Raw genomic sequence first — 27,626 nt, forward strand, 5'->3', positions numbered from 1 at the left:
AGAAGGATTACATTTAATAAATTTTGATCCAGGATCTGTAAAAGCTAATGAATTAACCATTGTTGAATATAATCGTTTAAGAAACTTATATCGTCAAGATATAGAAAGCATTATTGTGCAAAAAAATCAATGCAATAAGATTAAAGATCGACAATGGACAGTGTCTGTCCGATTTCTTGCTGGACAGGAAATTTATGAAGAATCAACAAATCTTGAAAATATTTCATTAACGTCCATTAAAGGCTTTATCAATACAGATAATGTTTCTTGCTATGCAAATACCGTTTTACAATGTATTGTACATAATACTGTTATTAGAAAATTATTATTACAACACGATGAAACAGATGTTATGAAGCAATTAATTAACGATTATATTGGTGACAAGAATGTATTAAACAGTATGAGTATAAGACAATTTCTTGGTAATTCATTTTTACTGAATGTTCAACGAGATGCGGCAGAATTTTTAATAGCGCTCTGTGCAAAGATTACAATTCTTAAAGATATCATTGAACACGACTTTTCTACAACAATCCGTTGCAAAAAATGTAATTACACAAACGTTAATAAGCAAAAAAATATAATAGCTACACTTACTATTCCCACAAATCTAAAACAGAGCATAGATATGCAATATTTAATGAAACACAACTTTTCTCATTGGATATCTGTCGAAGGAATGTGTGAAAATTGCAAAGAAAACAATCAATTGCTTATTAAATATGATATATGTTCTTTTAAAAAAATAATTGTAATGCAATTGATGATATTTTCATCAAATGATAAAGACACGTCTAGAATTATAAATAAATGTAACATTAAAGGTCTTTCAACTGCCAAAATATCTATTGGAACAAACTTTTATAAAGTCGTTAGTGCAATATTTCATCATGGAAATAATTTACATGAAGGTCATTACACAAACATGTTAAGAGACTATAAAAGTAATAAATCAAAATGGTTTTATGTTAATGATGAATCCATTTCATGTAAACAATGGCCACGAGGTGGTAAGAATTTATATATATTGTTTTTAGAACAATGTGAGTAAATTTTATCTATTAATATGTTATATAATATTCTCACATATCAGTGATATTAATACATATGTATAAAAAATAGAGGAATTAATAGAATGTTTATTAAATTTCTAAATTATAATAATTAATAAATATTCCTTATAATTATAAATATACACTAGTGCTCGATACAAAAATATAAACATTTAAATAAATTATTAAGCTTCACGATATACTTATTAATGAAATCATTATTGATTAAAATCATACATTGATATGAATAATTTGACATTTTAAGAAAAAAAATAAATTTAAAAAAAATGTGTAACATATTACACAAAGAATTTTATTTTGAATTTAAAAAATATACAAAAATCATTAAATAAAATCCACATGTATATATAAAAAAAAATAGTGTGTGTGTGTATTTATATAATTTTTTAATTGCACGCATGTATACTGACAATATATATACGTTTGTATCTTAAAACAATAAAATGATTAATGATCAATGATTATCCACATCATCCATGAAGTACCACCATTGGCATATTAAGTTTTTAAAAGTGAATTGTTGTCTGGCGCCATATACTACATTGTATTATTTAATATTGTATCTAAGAGTAAAAAAAGAATCAATGGATAAATATAAATATATAAATAATAATTCAATAAACAGTGGCTATCTTATCATTCATATATGACTTTTAAATTTTTGGGATAGTATAAAACTTTTTCTTGACCAAAAATTATGAATCAAAAATAAAAAAATCAAGAGAATATTTATTATTTCTGATATATTTCTAATATAAAATTCTAATGTGTGGCATATTTTCTATTTTTAAAACATAGTTAAAATTTTTTAATTTTTCCAAGTTCTAGAAACAAACATTTATTTGTTGCAGCCAAAGTCATTACAACTTTTTAATAATAATTTTCCAAATTATTTGAAAATCAGCTTTTAAAAAAAGGATGTGATATTAATTTTAGTTTTCTAAAATAGATAGTAGAGAATTACAGCAATTAGTAAGTGATATTAATCTAATATTTGTGAAAAAATGTCTCGCGAGAAATTAATGAAAGAAGAACACGCAGGCATATTTAGAAATGTTCAAGAGAATTATCTACAATTTTGTATAACTGCTACCGAGGAAATTAGTAAAAAATTATCTATTAAAAATAGATTAAAAATTTTCCAACAAAATATAGTATTCTACATATAGTATTGATAAAGAAACATTATTTAATGATATTTTCTTTTTCATTTAAATCCTCAGTGGTATTAATAACAATGCTTTAAAAATTATATAAAGAATTATATAATTTTTAAAGCATTGTTATTAATACCACCGAGGATTTAAATGAAAAAGAAAATATCATTAAATAATGTTTCTTTATCAATACTATATGTAGAATACTATATTTTGTTGGAAAATTTTTAATCTATTTTTAATAGATAATTTTTTACTAATTTCCTCGGTAGCAGTTATACAAAATTGTAGATAATTCTCTTGAACATTTCTAAATATGCCTGCGTGTTCTTCTTTCATTAATTTCTCGCGAGACATTTTTTCACAAATATTAGATTAATATCACTTACTAATTGCTGTAATTCTCTACTATCTATTTTAGAAAACTAAAATTAATATCACATCCTTTTTTTAAAAGCTGATTTTCAAATAATTTGGAAAATTATTATTAAAAAGTTGTAATGACTTTGGCTGCAACAAATAAATGTTTGTTTCTAGAACTTGGAAAAATTAAAAAATTTTAACTATGTTTTAAAAATAGAAAATATGCCACACATTAGAATTTTATATTAGAAATATATCAGAAATAATAAATATTCTCTTGATTTTTTTATTTTTGATTCATAATTTTTGGTCAAGAAAAAGTTTTATACTATCCCAAAAATTTAAAAGTCATATATGAATGATAAGATAGCCACTGTTTATTGAATTATTATTTATATATTTATATTTATCCATTGATTCTTTTTTTACTCTTAGATACAATATTAAATAATACAATGTAGTATATGGCGCCAGACAACAATTCACTTTTAAAAACTTAATATGCCAATGGTGGTACTTCATGGATGATGTGGATAATCATTGATCATTAATCATTTTATTGTTTTAAGATACAAACGTATATATATTGTCAGTATACATGCGTGCAATTAAAAAATTATATAAATACACACACACACTATTTTTTTTTATATATACATGTGGATTTTATTTAATGATTTTTGTATATTTTTTAAATTCAAAATAAAATTCTTTGTGTAATATGTTACACATTTTTTTTAAATTTATTTTTTTTCTTAAAATGTCAAATTATTCATATCAATGTATGATTTTAATCAATAATGATTTCATTAATAAGTATATCGTGAAGCTTAATAATTTATTTAAATGTTTATATTTTTGTATCGAGCACTAGTGTATATTTATAATTATAAGGAATATTTATTAATTATTATAATTTAGAAATTTAATAAACATTCTATTAATTCCTCTATTTTTTATACATATGTATTAATATCACTGATATGTGAGAATATTATATAACATATTAATAGATAAAATTTACTCACATTGTTCTAAAAACAATATATATAAATTCTTACCACCTCGTGGCCATTGTTTACATGAAATGGATTCATCATTAACATAAAACCATTTTGATTTATTACTTTTATAGTCTCTTAACATGTTTGTGTAATGACCTTCATGTAAATTATTTCCATGATGAAATATTGCACTAACGACTTTATAAAAGTTTGTTCCAATAGATATTTTGGCAGTTGAAAGACCTTTAATGTTACATTTATTTATAATTCTAGACGTGTCTTTATCATTTGATGAAAATATCATCAATTGCATTACAATTATTTTTTTAAAAGAACATATATCATATTTAATAAGCAATTGATTGTTTTCTTTGCAATTTTCACACATTCCTTCGACAGATATCCAATGAGAAAAGTTGTGTTTCATTAAATATTGCATATCTATGCTCTGTTTTAGATTTGTGGGAATAGTAAGTGTAGCTATTATATTTTTTTGCTTATTAACGTTTGTGTAATTACATTTTTTGCAACGGATTGTTGTAGAAAAGTCGTGTTCAATGATATCTTTAAGAATTGTAATCTTTGCACAGAGCGCTATTAAAAATTCTGCCGCATCTCGTTGAACATTCAGTAAAAATGAATTACCAAGAAATTGTCTTATACTCATACTGTTTAATACATTCTTGTCACCAATATAATCGTTAATTAATTGCTTCATAACATCTGTTTCATCGTGTTGTAATAATAATTTTCTAATAACAGTATTATGTACAATACATTGTAAAACGGTATTTGCATAGCAAGAAACATTATCTGTATTGATAAAGCCTTTAATGGACGTTAATGAAATATTTTCAAGATTTGTTGATTCTTCATAAATTTCCTGTCCAGCAAGAAATCGGACAGACACTGTCCATTGTCGATCTTTAATCTTATTGCATTGATTTTTTTGCACAATAATGCTTTCTATATCTTGACGATATAAGTTTCTTAAACGATTATATTCAACAATGGTTAATTCATTAGCTTTTACAGATCCTGGATCAAAATTTATCAAATGTAATCCTTCTATAGATGTGACTCGTGACAATGCCACATATGTTTGACCGCAACTGAAAATAAGATTTCCTGCATCAATAACAATCGAATTCAAACTTAAGCCTTGACTCTTATGAATTGTTATTCCATAACTAAGTGACAATGGAAATTGTTTTCGAATAATGTATGCTTTGTCCATTACTTCAAATTTGACACTTACACGTTCTATATTGAATTCTTTTCCATTCGATAAAGCAATTGTTAATGTATTTACATCCTTATTATCAATATTACGTAAACATTTCGTAATTGTACCAATAGTTCCATTAACAAGTCCTAATGTGACGTCGATATTTCTACGTAGCATAATTTTTGCCCCTATTTTCACAATTATCTCATTTGACAGTCCACCAGTTTTCGTACTATCCTCATCATCTGCACCAATAATTTTTAATATTTTTTTCTTTAAATATTGTGGACAATCAATACAATGCTAATAATGAAATATTTTCAGAAGGTATGCGTTCCAACATTGCGGTATTAAGAACATTACATAAATTACATGTTGGTAACAAGCACACTGGATCGCACGGCAATTTTGCAATATAATTACATAATTCTTCTAATCTATCATTACATGATGTAGATTTAAAGTTTATTTTTCTCGAATTCAATGTTTCAATATCAGTATCTGTTACAATTCCAAGTCGAATTCTAGAAAGTAAATCTCTGTAACTGATATCACTTTTTTGACGCATTTTAATCCTAAGTTCATCATAAGTAAACAAATCATTCCATAAATTTGTAGCTCCTAATGTTTCCAAATATTTTTCTGTCTTAGCTTTACTCATATTAATAAAAACAGACTCTTCGCGTACTGGTGGCAATTGTAATAAATCACCTAATAATAATATGTGCTTTTTCCCGAACCATCCATCATCGTCATCAAACGTGTTGAATATTTCTGTTAATCTAAGATGTATATATATAAAAGTGATATTTGATACCATTGATATTTCATCGATTATAAAAAGAATAGTATTCTTTAATTCATCTCTTAATGTTTTTAAAACAACGTCGGATAATTGTCTGTATTTAGGAATATAGCCATGCTCCACTGGTAATTGAAAAAGTCTATGAATAGTAAGTCTATCAATATTAAAGGCAGCAATACCCGTGGGTGCAGCTACCGCAACATCCTTATTTAAATTTTGTTTCACCCAACATTTAATAGTATTTATGAGATAACTTTTGCCTGTTCCACCTTCGCCACTTACATAATGTCTCAAGCATTTCGAATCAGATTTAATGGTATTTGTAATGGTATCGAATACTTTCCTTTGATCATCATTTAGCCCAGAAATTAAATCATCGATATTTGTTTCGTCTGGTTTAGCTAAAACATCTCTAAATTCTTGCATAGCATTTCCTGCTTCCAAAGCAAGAAATTCTGTTTTATTATTAGATTGCTTATTTTCCTCTTGTGATTTTACTATTTTATTTAAATAATTCTCAATATTTTCTTTAATATTTTTCAAGTAATTTTGATCATTAACAATTTTTTCATGATAAGATATTGCTTCTGGTAGTTGCGAATATATACTTAAAAATGCTTCTGCATAAGTAGAATATTCTGATTTTATTTCTGATAAATCTCTCCATGGTTTGAATAATAATAATAACGAATAGTAATATTTTTCTGGTTGCATTTCAACATTGTATTTATAATGATTCACCAGATATCCACGCTGTCTTTTCTTAATATAATGTGGATATTTACCTTCACCTTTCAAAGTATAAAAATTATTGGCAGGTATTTTCTTTGTAATATCATACCATTTCGCAAAATTATAAAGGCTCAACGATTCGAGTTCTTGTGGTCTAGTTGGATAGTAATAATCAATCATTGATTTACAAAAAATGTCTGTTGAATCTGCGTCCAACAATTTAATTTCTTTAAGTGTTTTTATTTTTCGGCTTCTAATTTGATTAACATCTAGCCATCTAATTGTTGTACATGGATCTATTCCATATAGTGATATACCGAGAAGTGTGTCGCATGCTTCTAGAGCACCACATTCTCTGTTATTTAAATTACGCATTGCAAAGTTCCAAAGACGACTACGTAATGATTTCGTAGAGTTAACTGCTTCGAATGTATTATTTGCATAACTCGACTCAGATTTTGTAGTATATTTTGTACAGTACCAATTTAACAAAGTTGATTTTTCACCAATAAATTGCATATCCATGTTACCTTCCCATGCAGTTAAAATTACAGGATTGTAATCATTAATATTCTTTTCTTTTTCTTCTCGTGGAAGATCGTATAATCTGCTTTTTGCTTTTAAAGTTCTTCTTCCTGCTATCGACGATACTAGATCTTTTAAAATTAGATTTTTGGTGACTAGACGTGGAAATCCAAATCGACAAACACGAGTAACACGCTTTTTACTTTTCTTACATCGTAAACAGTAATTATTATGAACGTGACGTTGATGAGTATTGACTCTTCGATATAATAAAGGTGAAATATCTTTATCGGGTAATTTACATGATATATATTTTAATAGAAACTTAACAATTTCTTCATTAGAAGATTCGCCGATTAAAGGAGCGTCTTTTATCCATACTAATAAATGAAAATGTTGAGTACCTCTACCTTGATACTCACGTCTCCAAAAGTAATGTGTTACTTCACCAATCGGATGATCACTCGAACATATGAAATCGAGCATAGCGTGAAATTGATTTTCCATATATCTAGATACGGACACGAGATCAAATGCAATAAGTTCATTCGCAGATTTTGTGGACATATTAGGATTTATTTCTCGAAGATATTCAATTATATGTGACCACAGCCATTCGCTTGGACTTAGAGTTAAAAACCAGGTAGCAGGTCCATAATAATAGATCATACAACTTAAATCACATCTAGGTTTGCGCCAATATTGTTCACTGTTGCAAAGTCTTGAAAATATTGTACTTATGTTTCCTTCTAATTTATTTTCTGACATTGCATTCAAGAAGCTTTTTGCTAAATCGTTCTCTCAAATTCACTATATTCATTTTATGATAAATACCACTATTTAATTGTCGAATATTTGCATTATTCAATAAATAAAATATATACTGTATATTTAAACGAAATTGAGAATGTTTGGACATTAATCGTGATTTGATAAACTCGCTATCTGACAGACGTATTGGTCTTTCTTCATATTGACCATTTTTTCCAAATGGATATAAATCGGGAAAGCACAAAAGATCCAAAGTTTTATCTCGACCATCTATTGGAATATTTTCAACTCTTAACATTTGATACAACGCTGTTGCACTCTCATTTGTTCTTTTATCATACATTGGATAAATAGTAAACTGTTCGTAATACGTGTCCGGATCCGTAATCTGTGTCAATAATGCTTGCTGAATTTGTTCCACATTATCATTCAATTGATATTCGACGTCGTTTAGTTTGTCAGTTAATAGATCATCATGTGATTTTGGTAATTCAATTGCTGTATATAACGGATTGTGTTTTTTGAACCATGTTAATACTTCATAAATTTTTTTAACATTTACTAAATTTTCCCACATTATTTTAGATTTAGTTGGAACACCACGAACTACAATGTATAATTCGTGATCATAATTTAATACGTCTGTTGGGTTACAAATTTTTTTTATCGTTTTATTTACTGGCAATGGTAAGTGAAACGTTCTGCCTTTAACTTTACTTTGAAGATGTGATTGTGGTAAATTTTTCTTTGATACTGTTCCCATTTTCTGTACAACTTGAAAAGCTTTTGCTCTTTGTATCAAAATTTTTTCATATTCATTTAATGTAGTTATTACGTCTGGTGTTTTGTCAACGTATAAATTATTCAAAATACATATTGGTGGTAAAGTGCTTTTACGAAAGTATGTCAAACAGTATCGGCAAATATATAACTCTGTACTTTTTAAATCAATATGCAAGTAGTTTATTAATTTCTTCCATTGTTTTCCTGATAAAGACTTTCTTAATTTTCCCACATTAAAAACATTTCGTTTAAAGCAAAGTTTTTCACAAGATAAACATACAAATTGAGGTGTATCTGTAGACCGTTTTGTCAATACGGTAAAAGCTTTCGAATACTTTAATAATATTTCATCTTCATTTAAGTTTATAACTGTTTCGATATTAGCATCGGTAAACATACTTTTCCTACATATATTATCAACAATTTTGTCCAAAATTTGCACATCACCAGAATGTAAAGCTTCGTCCAATTTTAATAGTTTGTCGTAATAATATGTCAAGCGAGAAGCAAGTCTTTGTATATATCTCACTTTTGGATAATGTGGTGACAAGAAATGCAAAGCCAACAATTTAGATTTACATAATTTTGGATCAATGTAACATACTTGCGAATGACCAAGTTTATTCGATTGTCTATATGAATATGAACATGTTTCGATTGATTTAATAAATGTAGAAATATTTCTCACTTTTGAACACTTTGATATTGTTGTTAAAAATTGTTTGAATCGTTCAATTATAATAGCATCATTTATTCTACATAGAGATCCACATTTCCAAAATATTGTTGTTTTATTACGTGTACATTTTGTCGTTATTGGTAAAACATTAGTTACTTGTCCATTTTTATTTATTATTAATGCTTCCTTAAATTCAATATACTTGTAATTACTTTCAAAAAAATATGATTCTGTGGAAGCAGTATGTTTACTTGAACCACATAAAGCTTGATTATAATTATTGGAAGTAATATCATCATTACATTTATTAGCGCGACTTAAACATACTTCTGCTTTCTCTCTTAATAATGCCAATGTTTTTCTTAAGATTATTATGTATTTTTCTCTAGCGTGTATACACCATTTAATTATTCGTTCTGCTCGTAGTCTTTTTTTTTCTATTGAAGATCCTTTAATATTTCGTAAGAGGATTTTAACATATGTTTCCATTGATTGCAAAATTCCAATTCTATTTTCTTTTAAATACATACGCTTATATTTCCAACATATTTTATTAGCTATACAATTTTTTTGCTTTTTTTTATATATTTCGTGTGGTTTTTATAATATTTTTTATTAGATAATTTCTTATTTGTAGGAAAACGTATATTATATTTTACCAATCTTTCACATTCATGTTTCTTATATAAAACATAATATTTACGTTTTTTTTTCACGTTTATCATTTCTATCATTTGCATATTTTAAACGCTTTATAGCACGATTTTCTAATAAATTATATGCATATGCTTTTCGTTTTGCTGCACGATTTTTAATTCTATTTTCTTCAAGTTTATCATACATTAATTGTTTTTTGATTCGAAGATCATATTGTTCTTGAGTTTCATATTTTCTTTGCACACGTTTTCGATACGCATCTACTCTTCTACGTTCCACTACGCTTAAATGTGGAACATTGTTCGGAATACCATTAGTACAATCTTGTGGAAAATGTTGAATTATGTTAGTTTCAAAAATTTTAAATAGGTGATTTATCATCAAAAAATGTTCATAGTTTATAATATCTGGTTTTAAACCAAATAATAATGATACAGCAAAAGCAATTGCAAACACACCACAATCATTTCCATTTGGTTGTTGTTGTACTTTAGGAAATTTAATATTATTTTTATTGAAATTAAAAAATGGATACAATTTTTTTAAATATATTTCATGATGAGCATGCAGTTTTCTATAATTTAATGAATCATATATATATATATATATATATATTTAGTATCATAATAGCTGCATACCCAGTGACCATCATATTTCGATGTACTGCTATGCAAGATTTGTATATGATGTTGCATAGTTGAAATAGGCTCTATTGTTTCGGGATATTGAATCCTCCACGTATCACGAGGACAAAAAGAAGAGCCATTTTTTAATATAGTATTAAATGCATCGATATAAATATCTCCCAACCACATATTATTTTGCTTTATAATATTTATGTCGTAATTTGATAATATTATATTACATAATTTTTCATTTGTAGAACAATGTATATTACATTTTTTCAATCTCTTACATTTACGCTTTTTGTATAAAGCATCATGCTCATCATTTTTTTCATTTTTTGCACATTTTAAACGTTTTACAGTATGTACATTTTCTAATAAATTACATGTATATGCTTTTCGTTTTGTTGCACGCTTTTTTAATATATTATGTGAATATTTCATGCGTTTAACGCCACGATTAACAATGTTTACTTCACAAAATTTACGTTTAATATTTTTTTTAACACCAGTCTTAATTGCTGACAAATGTTCTCTTTTACTTTTCTTTCTCTCACTTGTAATGTCCTCGAGAGACAATGCTTTTTTTCTACACCACTCTTTTTCAATTATTCTATCTTTTACAAACAAAGTATTTTTTATACATATATCATTTTCATATGTGATGTTTTTTTCTACAGACATAATATCTTTTTCAGACAAGTACTTTATTTTACACCTATTTTCTTTAAATGTAATGTCTTTTACAGACACGATGTCTTTCCTAGACAAACATTTTTTTTCACATTTAACTTCTGCAAGTGTGATGATGTCTTTTACAGACATGATGTCTTTTTCAGACAAACACTTTATTCCACACTTATCTTCTTCAGATGTGATGTCTTTTACAGACATGATGTCTTTTTCAGACAAACACTTTATTTCACACTTATCTTCTTCAGATGTGATGTCTTTTACGAACACGGTATCTTTTCCAGACACAATTTTTCCAGACAAATATTCTTTTTCACACTTAACTTCTGTAGGTGTATCCTCTTTTTCAGACAAACATTTACTGCCTTTTAAAGATCCGATGTCTTTTGGAGACAAATATTTCTTTCCATATCTACTTTCTTTAGATGTGATAGGTGTGATGTCTTTTACAGACAAAATATCTTTTACAAGCAAACATTTTTTTCTATCTATGCCATTTTCAGATGTAATATTTTTAACGGTTATCATATCTTTTTTAGATAAAGTTTCATCTTTTATACATTTGTCTTTCTGAGATATTTCTTTTTCGTTTTGGTGCTGATTTTGTTCTTTTTTATATTTTCTTTCTATTCGTTTTTGATATGCATCTACTCTTCTACGTTCTACTACTTTTAAATGTGGAACATTTTCTGGAATGTTATTAATACAATTTTGTGGAAAATGTTCAATTATATTAGTATCAAAAATTTTAAATAAATGACTTCTCATCAAAGAATGTTCATAGTTTATAATATCTGGTTTTAAACCAAATAATAATGATACAGCAAAAGCAATTGCAAACACCACAATCATTTCCATTTGGTTGTTGTTGCACTTTAGGAAATTTAATATTATTTTTTTGAAATTAAAAAACGGATACAATTTTTTTAAATATATTTCATGATGAGCATGCAGTTTTCCATAATTTAATGAATCATATATATATATATATATTTAGTATCATAATAACTGCATATCCATTACCATTCATATTTGAATTATATTTAGTATCATAATAACTGCATATCCAATGACCATCATATTTGAATGTACTACTATGCAAAATTTGTATATGTTCTTGCATAGCTGAAATAGGCTCTATTGTTTCGGGACATTGAATCCTCCATGTATCACGAGGACAAAAAGAAGAGCAATTTTTTAATATAGAATGAAATGTATCGATATGAATATCTTCCAACCACATATTATTTTGTTTTATAATATTCATATCGTAATTTGATAATTTTATTATATTTTTAATTACCATTTTATTATTTTCTGTATTTTTTTCAATTAAATAAAAATAAAAATATAATTAAAGTACTTACTTGATCCTGTACTTACTTTGTTGTAACTACCGCCAACTATCGCATCAACTGCCAACCCGACTCCTTTAAAAAATGTAAAATTTAAAACAATACTAAAATTATAAACATTATTTAAAAGTACTATGACACGAAACTTGTATAGAATATGAAATTAAGAAAAGAGACATGTTATAAATTAAAATATTAAAATTCTTTTAAAATAAAATTAGAGGATTATAATTGTAACGTCCAGACAAATATTTAACAACGCTCATTTATATATTAAAATATTTTTTACTTTTGTTTTTTTTAATTTTTATTTTCTAACTTTAAGTTTTTTAATTTTTTAAATTAATATTTTAAAAATTATGTACGAATATGTATATATATAATTTTAAAATATATAATTATTCTGGTATATATACGTGTAAGTTTAAGTTAATTAAATAAATTTAAGATAATTAAAGTTATTCATATTTTTATTTAAAAGTATAAATTATATAAATATATGTACATATTTACATAAAAATTAAAAATTAATTTGCATAATCTTTTAATTTTTAATTTTTTATTAATATTTAATTTTGTTTTTTTTGTGTTTTATATTATTTTTTTTTATTATTACTATTCTACATAGGTTTACAACTTCTTTAGCGTAAATACATAAAACAATTATTTTTGTTATGATATACAAATTTTTACTTTTACTTGGTATAATTATTTGATATTATTTTTTGTACGCTAAATCTAGAAAATTAAAATAAATGTTTTGTACAACTTTTTTGTTAAATAATTTTTTAGTTAGTATAATTGAGTTTGCTATCAAAAGCGAAGTTTATAATTACATTTTGAAAATACATTACACGTTACATTTTCCTACATTTACTTAACACGAAATTTTTATATTATTTCTTTTTTATTGTATTTAAAGTTTCTTTCTCGCGTTATAAAGATGAATGAATATATAATTTATAAATATAACAGTAAATAATATTTAATCGCTAGTTGAGAATTCAAAATTGAGGTTGATATTTTCCTCGACCAAAAACTGGCATGTAATTTAAATATTCCTTTATTAATTAAAACACAACGTTTCGACCATTACATAATTAATAAAGGAACATTTAAATTACATGCCGGTTTTTGGTCAAAGAAAATATCAACTTCAATTATAAATATAATTTTGAGAAAATATTATTTTTGATAATGATTAATTTTTATAAATAATTATCTTGACTAGAAATAAACAAAACAAAGTAAACAAGTTACAATAATTTTTTGCGTTGTATTTATTTACAATTATATTTATTTACAATCCTATAATTTTATTTAACGAAAAGTTCAATTTACTCTTCTTTTAATTCTACCCAGGTAAAAATGGTTCATGTATAATTAAACGTGAATGTATATAAATATATATATATATATATATATATATATATATATATATATATATATATATATATATTATCAAATATACATATATATATATATATACACATATATATATATATATATACACATATATATATATATATATACACATATATATATATATAATTTATATAAAAATATATATAAATGTATAATTAAATAAAACTCGATTTAAAAGTAAAGTTATCGTCCGATCGCTGAAGTTAACTAATGCTTAAACATGATCAATATTTAGATGGATGACCACTTGGGAGCATTATTATTTTGTATAATAATATATAATCATATATATTTATATATATTTCTTATATATATATGTATATATATATATATATTTATATATGCTTATATATGAAATATTTTTTCCCGGATATTCTTTTAAGTTATTGGTTTTTTGAAATCTAAACATATATTAAATTAAATATGTCCCAATATACATACAAATTTGTGTCAAAGTATATATATATATATATATATATATATATACTTTGATATATATATATATATATATATATATATATTCCTATACTCCCTATTAAATAATCTTTAAAATTATTAAATTATATTTTACGTATATGCATATATGAAATTTAAAAAATAATACAGAGATAAAAATTACCTTTCAATATTCACTTCACCAATATTTATAGCTCCAATACTTCACTATCACTAACAATCACAGAAACTGTAGAGATGAGTCACACTGTTATCGCACGGTCTGCGTAAAAGTGATAAAACTATTTCTCTTGCTCTTAAATTCTTTATGTTTTTGTTTTGATTAGTACATATGACATGTATGGAATGCGTTGTATATGCGTATATACAAACATAAACTCTTTACGTTTTTGTACTGTTTAGTACAACATGTATGGAATGCATTGTACATACGCATGTTTATACATATAAAAATCTTTATGTTTTTAGTTGTTTAGTACAATGAAGCATATATATTGTATATGAAATGCATTGTGTACCCGTGAAAATATGCATGTGCGTCTATATTACATACGTATATGTGTGTGTGTATACAAACAAATATACATAAATAATACATATATGTATATAATATATATCGAAGTTTACATATGTAAAATCTTTTCAAACCTACTCTTTTTCTTTCTCTCGCTCTCTATCGCTTTCTATCGCTCTCTCACGATTTCTCTCGTTTTCTATCGTCCTCTTACGCTCTCTCTCGTTTTCTTTCGTCCTCTCACGCACTCTCTCGCTCTCTCTCCCCCTCTTTCTTTCCCTCTCTCTTTCTCGCTCTACCTTGCCATCTCTTGCTCTCTCTCGCTTTCTGTCGTTCTCTTTCGTTCTTTCTCGCCTTCATTCGCTCTCTCTCACTCACTTTGGCCTTCTCTTGCTCTCTTACGCACCCCACCCCCTCTCTCATCCTCCTCTCTCTCTCTCTCTCTCCCTCCTTTTTCCTTTCTCTCTCTCTTGTTCTCCCTCGCCATCTCTCGCTCTCTCTCGTCTTCTCTCACTCTCTTTTGCCTTCTCTCGCTTTTTCTCGCTTTTTCTCACTCTGTCATTATCTCCCGGCTTTTCTCGTTCTCTTTCGCTCTCTCTCGCTCTCTCACGTTCTCTCACGCCTTCTCTTGTTTTCTCTCACTCTCTCTCGCCTTCTATCACTTTCTCTCGCTCTCTCTCGTTCTCTTTCGGTTTTTCTCGCTTTTCCTTGCTCTCTCTCTCGCTCTTTCACGTTTTCTCTTGCATTTTCTCGTCTACTCTCACGCTCTCTTACGCCCTCTCTTGCCCTCTTACGCTCCCTTTCTTTCTCTTCTCTCTCTCTCTCTTCGCTCTCCCTTTTTCTCCCCGTTTCTCGCCTTTTCTCGTTCTTTTTGTACTATCTCGCTCTCTTTCGCTCTCTCTTGCTACCTCTCGCAATTTCTCTCTTCCCCATTCTCTGTCTCGCCTTCTCTCGCTTTTTTCTATCCTTTTTGCTCTTTCTCATCTTCACACACGAGATTGATTGATGAGCTTTTATTTAGCTTTCTCAGCTATTTTCTTATACAGTTTAACATTTACATTTAACATTTACATATGTAAGATATGCGCTTTTAATCTTCTTTTAAATAATTCGAGCTTATCGCAAGTTTTAATTTCTACTGGCAGGACGTTATACAATATACTTCCTTCATAAAACAAACTTTTCTGTGCACTCCTTGTTTTTCGAAATTGAATTTCGATATTACCCGCTTGTCTTGTTTCCCTATCGCATTTGTTCCCTACTATTTGTAACTTATTTCTTAACTGAATTGGTAACAGGTTATTCAATATCTTGAAAATAAATATACATATATTATATTGCAATCTTTGTCTTACTGACATAAATTGCAACGCCTCTAGCATGTCTTCCACTTTGGTGTATCTATCACATTGAAGTATTATCCTCATAGCTCTGTTTTGTACCTTCTGCAGTTGGGTTATCTGCGTCTCCCCCATGCCTATTAATATCGTCGCGCAATACTCAAAATGAGGAGCTATGATTGTCTTATATATAATGCATCTAGTATACACTGATATGTAATTACCTACTCTATTTAAGAAACTCGTTTTTTTACCTATTTTCTTTAACATATAATCACAGTGATCTTGAAATCGAAGTCTGTCATCGATAATTATACCTAGATATTTCATAGTCTCTACACGCTCTATTTCAATTCCGTCCAGACATTTCAAAATAGTATTACCTCTCAATTCTTTTCGAATACTTCTAACTATCATATACTTCGTTTTACTTGCATTCATTTTTAACTTATTTATATTCATCCAACGTTCGATTATATTAAAAGCCGTGCTCAATTTTATCAGGAGACGCGGTAGTGTCTCCGGCCATGTTCAAACCCTAAAAGACCTTAAAAGACACTACAAGTCTCCTTATCCTGCACCATCAAAGTCCATTTTTTGGGGGTGTAGAACTACTAAAATATAAAAAATTTTGAATTGCACGTAATATAACCTGAAAGGCGGCATCGCCACGAGTAATTTGAGCCAAGAAAAAATAAAATCGGTCAAGCCGTTCTGGAGATACAAGCGGTCAAAAAGTGACGTTTTTCATGAAAAATGAAGTAACGTCGTCTTCTTCTTTCTCTCTTCTTCTTCTTTTCTTTCTTTCTTCTTCTTCTTCTTCTTCTTCTTCTTCTTCTTCTCTGTCCGCGTATAAAATCTCTTCTACCTTTCACTCACACCTCCCTCAAAATTCCACGCACTTCTTTCCCTCCACATCCCGCCCCACCCCCACCCCCACTCCCACCCCCCACTCCCATCACCTCTTTCGCTTTTTCACCCTCTTTCGTCCCTCCCTCACCCTCTTTCACCCTCTTTCGCCCTCTCTCACCCTCTTTCGTCCTCTTTCACTCTCTTTCATTCTCTCTCATCCTCTTTCAACCCTCTTTCATTCCCTCTCACCCCCTTCGTCCTCTTTCACCCTCTTTTGTCCTACCTTCACCCTCTTTCGTCCTCTTTCGTCCTCTTTCACCCTCTTTCATTCCCTCTCACCTCTTTCGTCCTCTTCACCCTCTTTCGTCCCTCTTTCACCCTCTTTCATTCTCTCTCACCTCTTTCGTTCCTCTCCTCACCCTCTTTCATTCTCTCTCCACCCTCTTTCACCCTGTTTCGTCTTCTTTCACCCTCTTTCATTCCCTCTCACCCTCTTTCGTCCTCTTTCACCCTCTTTCGTCCTCTTTCACTCTCTTTCGTCCTCTCTCACCCTCTTTCATTCTTTCTCACCCTCTTTTACCCTCTTTCGTCCTCTTTCACCTTCTTTCACTCTCTTTCGTCCTCTCTCACCCTCTTTCATTCTTTCTCACCCTCTTTCGCCCTCTCTCATCTTCTTTCGACCTCTTTCACACTCTTTCGTCCTCTCTCACCCTCTTTCGTCCTCTTTCACCCTCTTTCGTTCTCTCTCACCCTCTTTCGACCTTTTTCGTCCTCTTTCACCCTCTTTCGTCCTCTCTCACCCTCTCTCACCTCTTTCACCCTCGTACGTCCTTTCTCACCCTTTTTCGTTCTCTTTCACCCTCTTTCGCCTATCTCGTCTTCTCTTACCCTCATTCGTCCTCTCTCACTCTATCTCCAAAAAATCATAAAAATGAAAAGGTCAAGCCATGTTCAAAAGAAGGTCCTCAAAAATTTAAACTTAGTCTGTACAATGAAAAATAATTACTCGTAATTCCAGAGTTCCAATTTGTTAATATCGAATAATGTATTTGTTTCAAGTAATGGCAGTATGGTCAAATACATACCTACGTATATGCAGTTTTTGCTGTTAATTGTACTTAAACAAAAAAAATAATTAAATGATTTAAATATAGCATATTTTAAATCAAGAAACTTATATAATCGAACTCTGTTTAGGCAAAGGTAGAACATTTCATTTGCCTCTGCCTTTACAAGAAACATTGTATAAGGTATGTCCTCCGGAAGATCCTATAAATTTGAATCACGAGTTGCACATTCTCGTTCGAGGTATACCCAAGAAATCTAAAGTGGTTTGGGAAAATTTGGTAGATATTAATAAAGTGTATAAGGCTTTACAATGGTTGAAAGAAAATAATCCTTATTATTCAAAAATTCGTCTTCCAGCGTCATCTGATGATCTATTAAAGAATAAGTTGCAGGAAACAGAATATCGGATTGTCGATGAGGAAAGCGACAATGACGAAATAAATGAGGTGGTTGAGGAATTACCAGCATTGAATTTGTACAATGTACAGCAAAACAAAAATAATAATGATCAAACCGTTTTAAAACGTACGGCTTTTCTCACACAAATCACTGAACATTCGGATATTAACGATCAGTATACAATATACCCAATACACGCGAAAAGAATCGATAACGAATCTGCATTAAAGCTTTATCAAATGGTGAAAATTGAAGATTTTCCAATGGATAATCGTTATAAATATCTGGATGTCATGTGTTTCCCTGATTTATATCCTGATGGTGTCAATGGACAACGAGAAGATAGAAACTTTGCATTGCCGGAATATTTATTTATTAGAACACGATTGATGTCGAAACATAGTAGATTCAGGTTGAATCTGCAGTATCTGTTCTTCCTTCTCAATGATGCTAACTACCGACAGTTGAAAAGTGGTATCTATTATACGATGATGGTTACTAACCCACGAGAGAGATACACTGTTGGTAGATACTTGAACGAATTGAAAGGTTACCAATTAGAATCGAATTTAATGAGTATTTTCGCAAAATTGAGAAATACGGATCAATTTTGGCGACAACCGTCCAATAATGTAAAATGCATGACTTTGCATTACGGTCCAGCGACGTGGTTTTTGACTTTGAGTCCTAGTGAATGGAAATGGTCCGATTTGGGTGAATATTAACGAGATATGAATCCCGATAAAGAGAAGTTAAGCATCAGCGAACTAATCGCATACGATCTTGTAAGTACTTCTAGATTCATGTGTATAAAATTCAAAGCCATGATTGATTTTATTTGTTTGTCCGATAATCCAATAGGAAAGGTTATTCATTACTTCTGGTGACTGGAATATCAACGTAGAAGTATCCAGCACATGCATTGTATGATTTGGATAAAAGATGCTCCAGTATTAGGAAAATCGCCGGATGAAGAAGTTGCTACGTTTATTCAAAAATACGTAACGTGTGAAATTCCAGATGAAAATGTTTCGCCAACGTTGTACGATACGGTAATAAGTGATCAGAATCATAAACATAACTCGTATTGCATGCGTACGAAAAAACGGAAACTAATATATACAGAAAGTGTCGGTTCGATTTTCCTCGGCCAGTTACTGAGAATTTCGTTTTAAGAGACGTTATCACTTCGATAGTCGGTAGAAAAAATTTACGCAGTAAGAGCAGATTGTACGATCTTCCTCGCAAGGAGTCGGAAAGGTTTATAAATGATTATAATCCGTCTATCAAATTAGCCTGGGAGGGAAATATGGACATACAATTTATTAGAGAAAAATCAGAGTTTTTAAACTCATATTTAACAAAATACACGACAAAGTCGGAAAAATGCAATACAGACTTTGAAGTGATAGATTCGAATAAGTCCTTGGCATCGAAACTGTGGAATTTTGCAATGCGTTCATTAAATAACAGAGAATGCGGTGCTTTAGAAGCTGCGGATACACTATTAGGGAATCCCTTGTACGGTACGGATAATGATACCATGGTCAAATGGATCGATGTTAATGAGGTGAGAAATAGAAAAGTTAAAACATTTAATGAAATTTAAGCTCTCGATGAAAATTCTACGAATATTTACTGTTCGTCACTCATCGATGATTACTATCCAAATAGACCTCAGGAATTAGAATCATTAAATTTGTACGATTTTGCCAGATTCTGGGAAATTACGAAACAGATGTCAAATAATGACGAAGTCAAGTGTTACAAACTGGCATCGGGTTTATTTTAAAAAAAACAAAAAAAGGGTTATTTAATTAACCATTATCGATTTAATATAAAAACTGAGCCCGAAAAATACTTTTACTCGCTGCTTCTTCTGTTCAAACCATGGAGAGATTTGAGTGAACTCAAAGGTACATTCGAGACTTACACGGATGCCTTTAAGAATTCAGAGTCTGTTTTAACGAAGGCAATGAAATATCACGAAAGGCTCGAAGAAATACAGAAAGCTTTTGAGAACGTTGCTGAATTAATCGAGAATCGCGAAAATGATCTGAAAACAGCAGATAGAGACAAATCCGATGACGATGAACTGGATTGTAATCCGATAGAAGCTGACGACGCGATGAAAGATCTGGAAGATTTTGGTAAGATTGACGACCCGATTGATTTATCGCAAATGATGTCGCAATTGAACGAAGACCAGAAAAGAGTCTTTGATGGAGTATGCCAAGTTTTACAAGATAAGAATCAAATTCTGCGACTGTACGTAAGTGGCGAGGGTGGTACAGGGAAAAGTTTTCTAATTGAAACGATTAAACATTGGATCAGAATAAATTTGGAAAAAACGACTGCCATATCTGCTCCCACGGGTATCGCAGCATTCAATATCGATGGCTTGACAATCCATAGAATGTTTCAACTACCGGTTAGTCATGAATCTACACCAAAATATACGCAATTGTCAGACATGGTCTTGAAAACTTTGAGAGACAAATTAAAGAATGTCGAATTATTTATAATCGAAGGAATTACATGTAACAATGCAATGATGGATTTAGGAACGACTGTATTCAGTGATGGTCAAGCCTATGTAGGTTTGTCACGAGTAAGTAAATTGGAAGGCCTACATTTGATAAATTTCAATCCAGCATCAGTTAAAGCAAACTCGAGAGCCATTGTAGAATATAATCGACTGAGATCTATATTCAAATCTGAACTGCCACAAATCAATCCGTCCGAGAAAAAGGTTGTGAAAATGTACGATCGTCGATGGGATATCTCTAATATCATTGATGATATGCAGAATTATGATTGTGAGGAACCAGAAAGTATAGTTACGTGGAAAATATATGGCCTTTGCAATAACGATGCTGTTTCGTGTTACGCTAATGTAATATTACAATGTGCGTTTCATTGCGTACGTATTAGGCAACAAATACTGAAAAATAAAGCATCGAATGCATTGATTGATGCTATCTGCGCGTATGGTGAACGTAAATATTGCAACATTCAAGCGGTTAGAAGATCTGTCGGAAAACGCTTCGAAGAACGAACACAACAAGATGTTTCGGAATTTTTTACGGCTCTAATATCGACGTATTCCGACATCAATGATGTATTAAAACTCGAATTAAAGCACGTAACATGTTGCTCGAATATCAAATGTAATTACAATGTAACTAAGCTGGAAAGCAGTAGTTTGTTAATATTACCTATACATTCGACATTAAAAAGGAAAAAAGGTGTCACTCTACAAAGTTTGATTAATGTAGAATTTTCTAAATGGGAAACGATAAACGGCAATTGTAACGAATGTAAGGGCACCGTGTTGAAAAAGAAAACCGTAATCGAATCAACTTTATCCGTCGTAGTAATACAGCTCAATTTATATACTTTTGTAAATGGTGCTTCTAAAAAAATTATCAACAATCGGATTACCGCCGTGCCGACGAGTAATATCACGATTAATAAAAAAAAGTACAAGCTAATAAGCGCTATATTTCACAAAGGTGAAGAAATGAATCGTGGTCACTACACGTGTATGTTGAGAGCTGACACAAAATCGGAATGGTATTACTCTAATGATATGGAAGTGTTCAAGAAAAAATGGCCCAAAGGAGCACAAGGGGCATACATATTGTTCTTAGAACAGATTAAATAATGGCGCTGTATAAAGGCTGCCGTAAACGCTACATTAAAACATCAACTGTTCTAGCGCTGTATAAAAGTTGCCGTAAGCGCCAAAATAAAATATCGGCTGCTCTGGCGCTTTATAAAAGCTGCTGTAAGCGCTGCATTAAAACGAGTGCAATAAGTTTCTAATTTGACCTAGGCTTCATGACATTTCAAAAAGTATCATCCAGAAAAAAATTATCAGACAGAAATATGTATGTCGTGTTAAAATCGGAGAGACGAAGAAAAATATGGTTGCGTTCTCACGAGAATGGGCGATGGAGGGGCCCATTCTTTATTTTCAATATTCATACAAGAATATAAATTCATTCTGTTGCAATTGAAATAAATGTGCAATGTATCGTTAAAAGTTATTACAATTATACAAACATTTACATATATGATTAAATAAAATATATATGTATACTATAATATAATTATATATTTTATATATGTACATATATACCATATATTTCAATTATTTTGAACTGTATTGCATAAATTGTTACTTATACAAAGTTATGTGATAAGAATCGAAAATACATATATTTGTGATACTTGAATTACTAGAAAGCTGCTCTATATATCTGTACTTTAAAAAGTAAGTGATATCCTAAAAAAATCATAAAAATGAAAAGGTCAGGCCATGTTCAAAAGAAGGTACTCAAAAATTTAAACGATCTAATAATAAATTATCACGAAAAGTAACTGATATGTTATTCAAGGTGCCAGTTCAAAGTGAACATACGTAAAGTGTATATTATCTAAATTTAGTAATAATATATTACCATGAAAAGTAACTGTGATATTTTATTCAAGGTGCAAGTTCACATTGAATATACATACATATAAGTAAAACTGATTACAATTTGATTCTAGAAAATAAGTGCGATATGTTATTCTTAGTGCACAAAATATAATAGTCGTTTATAGAGATTTGATTTGAAATTTATACTAGCCCGTACAATGAAAAATAATTGCTCGTAATTCCAGAGTACCAATTTGTTAATGACTCAGAAAAATAACATGGCGGCCTGCTCTCAAAAAACTTTCGATGGGTAGAATAAATAATTGAAATAAGAGTTATGAAAATTGTATAAATTAAAAACCTCCAATCTTTTTTTAGTAAAATTACGAATTTTCGTATCAACTTCCGATTTGTGTTATACCGTATTTTCAGGGAGTAAGTTATTGATCAGAAAACTTTGCCTTGTTGCTCGAAACGGGTGTATATTAAGTAAAATTTATAAATGTACAGTTCTCAGGTCAACTACAATAAAGCTATACGCTTAAAAAGTTTACTGATTATTTGTCGTAATATACAATAAAAAATTACATATTAATTATTCAAGATACAAGTGAGAAATAAATATCATTAAAATATATAATACAAAAAAAATTTATCAATTTGACTCTGAAAAGTAAGTGACATGGTTCTCAAAGTGCAAGGTTTCATTTGACTTACAATTTTCTTCAGAAACACAGAAGAAAAAGGTATTTGTATATAGTTTTGTATATTCACTTCGTTGTGTGTGTAGAGCTTTTAAAAATACGTTGAATCCTTATTCTAATCTAATCTTCTTCTAATGTAATACTTTTCGTATTTCAAATGTTGTAGTAATTATTCTGTAAGAGCTTCGACATTATTTCTAAATGGACATCGAGAAACATCATAATTTTTTGAGAGCAGGCCGCCATGTTATTTTTCTGAGTCATTAACAAATTGGTACTCTGGAATTACGAGCAATTATTTTTCATTGTACGGGCTAGTATAAATTTCAAATCAAATCTCTATAAACGACTATTATATTTTGTGCACTAAGAATAACATATCGCACTTATTTTCTAGAATCAAATTGTAATCAGTTTTACTTATATGTATGTATATTCAATGTGAACTTGCACCTTGAATAAAATATCACAGTTACTTTTCATGGTAATATATTATTATTAAATTTAGATAATATACACTTTACGTATGTTCACTTTGAACTGGCACCTTGAATAACATATCAGTTACTTTTCGTGATAATTTATTATTAGATCGTTTAAATTTTTGAGTACCTTCTTTTGAACATGGCCTGACCTTTTCATTTTTATGATTTTTTTAGGATCTCTATATCCGTGCTACTTTCTCCACTTACGTATATAAGCGTGTCGTCTGCAAACATTTTTATATTGCACCCTTCTGGACAGCCTTCGATTATATCATTTATATATATTATAAATAGTAAAGGTCCTAGTACCGAGCCTTGTGGCACTCCGTATTCTGTTGTCAATAATTTAGACCATGTATGATTGAAACGCACTTGCTGTTTCCTATTATTTAAATATGATTTGAACCATTCTAAGGCCATTCTTCTAATTCCATAATAATACATTTTTCCTAATAATCTTTCTCTGTCTATTGTTTCAAACGCTCTCTTAAGGTCCATGAAAATTACACCTGCCATTTTTCCTTCGCTTACTATTAATTTCCATTCGTCAATGACAGTTTGAATCGCTGTTTCACACGAGTAATATTTTCTAAACCCCGACTGATGTTCTGTTATAATATCGTTAGTTTCCAAATACATTTCAAGATGTTCTTTTACTACTAATTCTAACACTTTTTCAAATATTGGTAACATATTTATAGGCCAATAATCGCTCGCTTTTTTCGCTTTATCTATCTTTGGAATCGGTATTATCGTAGAGGTTTTCCAACCTTCCGGACAGAGACCTTCTCTTAAAGAATTGTTTATTATATTCGCAAATTCCTCTTTTATTACAGAAAAAGTTAATATTACAGAAAAGATAATTTTACTACTGTATTTCTTTCAATTTTATACTGCGACCAATTTTGTTCGGTATCGTCATACAATGCTCTTCTATATGCCTTATCCCTTCTATCCGCAGCCTCTTTTATTTCGTCTGAAAACCATTTCTTCCCTTCCCAAACTTTCGGAATTCTAAATTTTTTCCTCGGCGCCATTACATCTAACGCACCCACTATACTATCGACAAGTTTTTTCGCCCTCTCACTGACACCCATACATTCACACTGACATTCCTGGCTTTCTTGTAATTTATTTTTCACTAATATAGCAAATTTATTTTCATCAAACTCTTTATAATTCCTAGCACTAAATTCTCTATATTTACTTTCAGTTTTACTAACACTCAGCTCAACTTTCAGCCACGCGTGATCCGTAATTTTAGGTTCATGAATTACCTGTACTATTTTATTATTATTAGCGAAGATCAAATCTATAATTGTCTGACTGTCTTTCGTAATTCTCGTCGGTTCGTTAACATATTGTTTCATACTTAAGCTTAGCATTGTCGTTTGCAGTTTATTCGCATAAAACGAATCTCTTATAAGATCTATATTAAAATCTCTTATTACCATGCATTCTCCCTTTATTATAAACTCTTCTACTATATCCTCGAAAAATCTCAAGAAATCTCCGTGCGATGCGCTCGGTGAGTGATATATTAGCATTATCACTCCTTTATATAATTTATCTTTTACTTCTACCGCAACACACCAACAATTCGATTCTAATTTTCTTTTTCCCTCTAATACTATTTCATATTTAATATCGCTTCTAACGTATAAAATAACTCCTCCCGTATGCCTATTCTCAGCATTACATCTAACTATACTATAACCCGGAACGTTCACTTCACTGTCTTTGATATCCTCAGTCACTCTGGTCTCCGATAATGCTAAGAACGCAGGATTTATTTTCTTCATGATCTGATGTTGTATCTCATCTCTGTGCGCAATTAAACTTTGCGCATTTGTATATAGTATTATCTCCGCTTCTTCCTGTGGTTGCTATTTAGCGTCCTCCCAGCCTGCTCTCCTCTTCTCCTCCCGTAGCGCCCTCTTAAAGGTCGGACATTCCGGACTAAGGGCGTCATGGTCGCTTATATTCAGATTGTATGTTCGATTTTTGAACATACAATTCACTACATTTCTTCTTTGTCGCTGTACAATCACGCGAGTTATGACTTCCTGCACATTTATAGCATGCTTCCTCTCGCGTACAATTTTTTGCAATATGATAATATCCCCAGCATTTGAAACATCTTTTAACATTGATGTGATTAAATACAGGACACTTCTTCCATCCTACACTTAGCTTTCCTTTCTTCAATATCAGCTCATGTGTCTCTTCATCTGCTTCTATTATTATTGACCCTTCTTCATTTCCTTTTCTTTCAGATTGATTATTTCTCCTTTCTTTGATCATTCTCTTCACAATTCGCATATTTGCTGTATCTATTTTATTCTGCATCTTTATCGTATTTATAAGTTCATTATCATCTAATTTCATCTCTTCTACACCTATATTAATAATTTTTATCTTTGGTTTTGATTGAGGCGACTCTATCACTTTATAATTTTCTCCCAGCTTAGCTTGAACTGTCTCCTTCAATTTTTTCACCTCCTCGCCGGTTTCACAACCCACGATCACTGTTCCCTTGCTACCTTTCCTTAATTTCGTTATTCCCATAGCCATACTCTTAATATCCACCTTTTCTTTTATCAATTTTTTAGTGGCTTCACTCTCTTGTTGCATTTTCGGCTTAACAATTATAACGTTTTAGTAAAGAGAAGACGAGAGAGAGCGAGAGAACGCGAGAGAGAAACCGGGAGAGCACGAGAGAGAGCGATAGAGAGCGTGAGAGAGCGGGAGAGAGCAAGAGAGAGTGAGAGAAGACGAGAGAGAGCGAGAGAACGCGAGAGAAAGCGAGAGAAGGCGAGAGAGAGCGAGAGAAAGCGATAGAGAGCGGGAGAAAGCGAGAAAGACCGAAAGAGAGCGAGAGAAAGCAAGAGAGAACGAGAGAGAGCGGGAGAGAACGAGAGAAGGCGAGAAACAGCGAGAGAGCGAGAGAACGCGAGAGAGTGCGAGAGAGAGCGGGAAAGAGCAAGAGAGAGCGAGAGAGGGCGAGAGAGGGCGAGAGAGAGCGAGAGAGAGCGATAGAGAGCGGGAGAGAACGAGAGAAAGCGAGAAACAGCAAGAAGAAGCGAGAAAGCGAAAAAAACTGAGAGAGAGAGCGAGAGAAGACGAGAGAGAGCGGAAGAGGACGAGAGAAGGCGAGAAACAGCGAGAGAAAGCGAGAGAGGGCGAAAAAAACCGAGAGAGAGAGCGGAAAAGAGCAAGAGAGAGCGAGAGAGAGAGCGATAGAGGCCGAGAGAGCGCGAAAGAGAGCGATAGAGGGCGTGAGAGAGCGGGAGAGAGCAAGAGAGAGCGAGAGAGAGCGGGAGAGAGCAAGAGAGAGCGAGAGAACGCGAGAGAGTAATCGGGAGAGCACGAGAGAGAGCGAGAGAAGACGAGAGAGAGCGAGAGAACGCGAGAGAAAGCGAGAGAGAGCGAGAGAACGCGAGAAAAAGCGGGAGAGAGCGAGAGAACGCGAGAGAGCGGGAGAGAGCAAGAGGGAACGAGAG

At 30.6% G+C, this 27,626-nt stretch overlaps 1 protein-coding gene across 1 annotated transcript; it reads right to left on the minus strand.

Annotated features, from left to right (window-relative positions):
* Positions 1-599: 599 nt before the first annotated feature.
* LOC114946365 (uncharacterized) lies at positions 600-26,757 on the minus strand. The gene is given in 6 exon segments (XM_085485538.1): positions 600-613; positions 4,246-5,129; positions 5,131-7,401; positions 7,775-8,159; positions 25,823-25,947; positions 26,375-26,757. Coding segments are annotated over 6 exon segments (4,062 nt in total).
* Positions 26,758-27,626: the final 869 nt, after the last annotated feature.

Source organism: Nylanderia fulva, unplaced genomic scaffold (assembly GCF_048542155.1).
Source record: "Nylanderia fulva isolate GAGA-0341 unplaced genomic scaffold, ASM4854215v1 Scaffold374, whole genome shotgun sequence".
NCBI classification, from domain to species: Eukaryota; Metazoa; Arthropoda; class Insecta; order Hymenoptera; family Formicidae; genus Nylanderia; species Nylanderia fulva.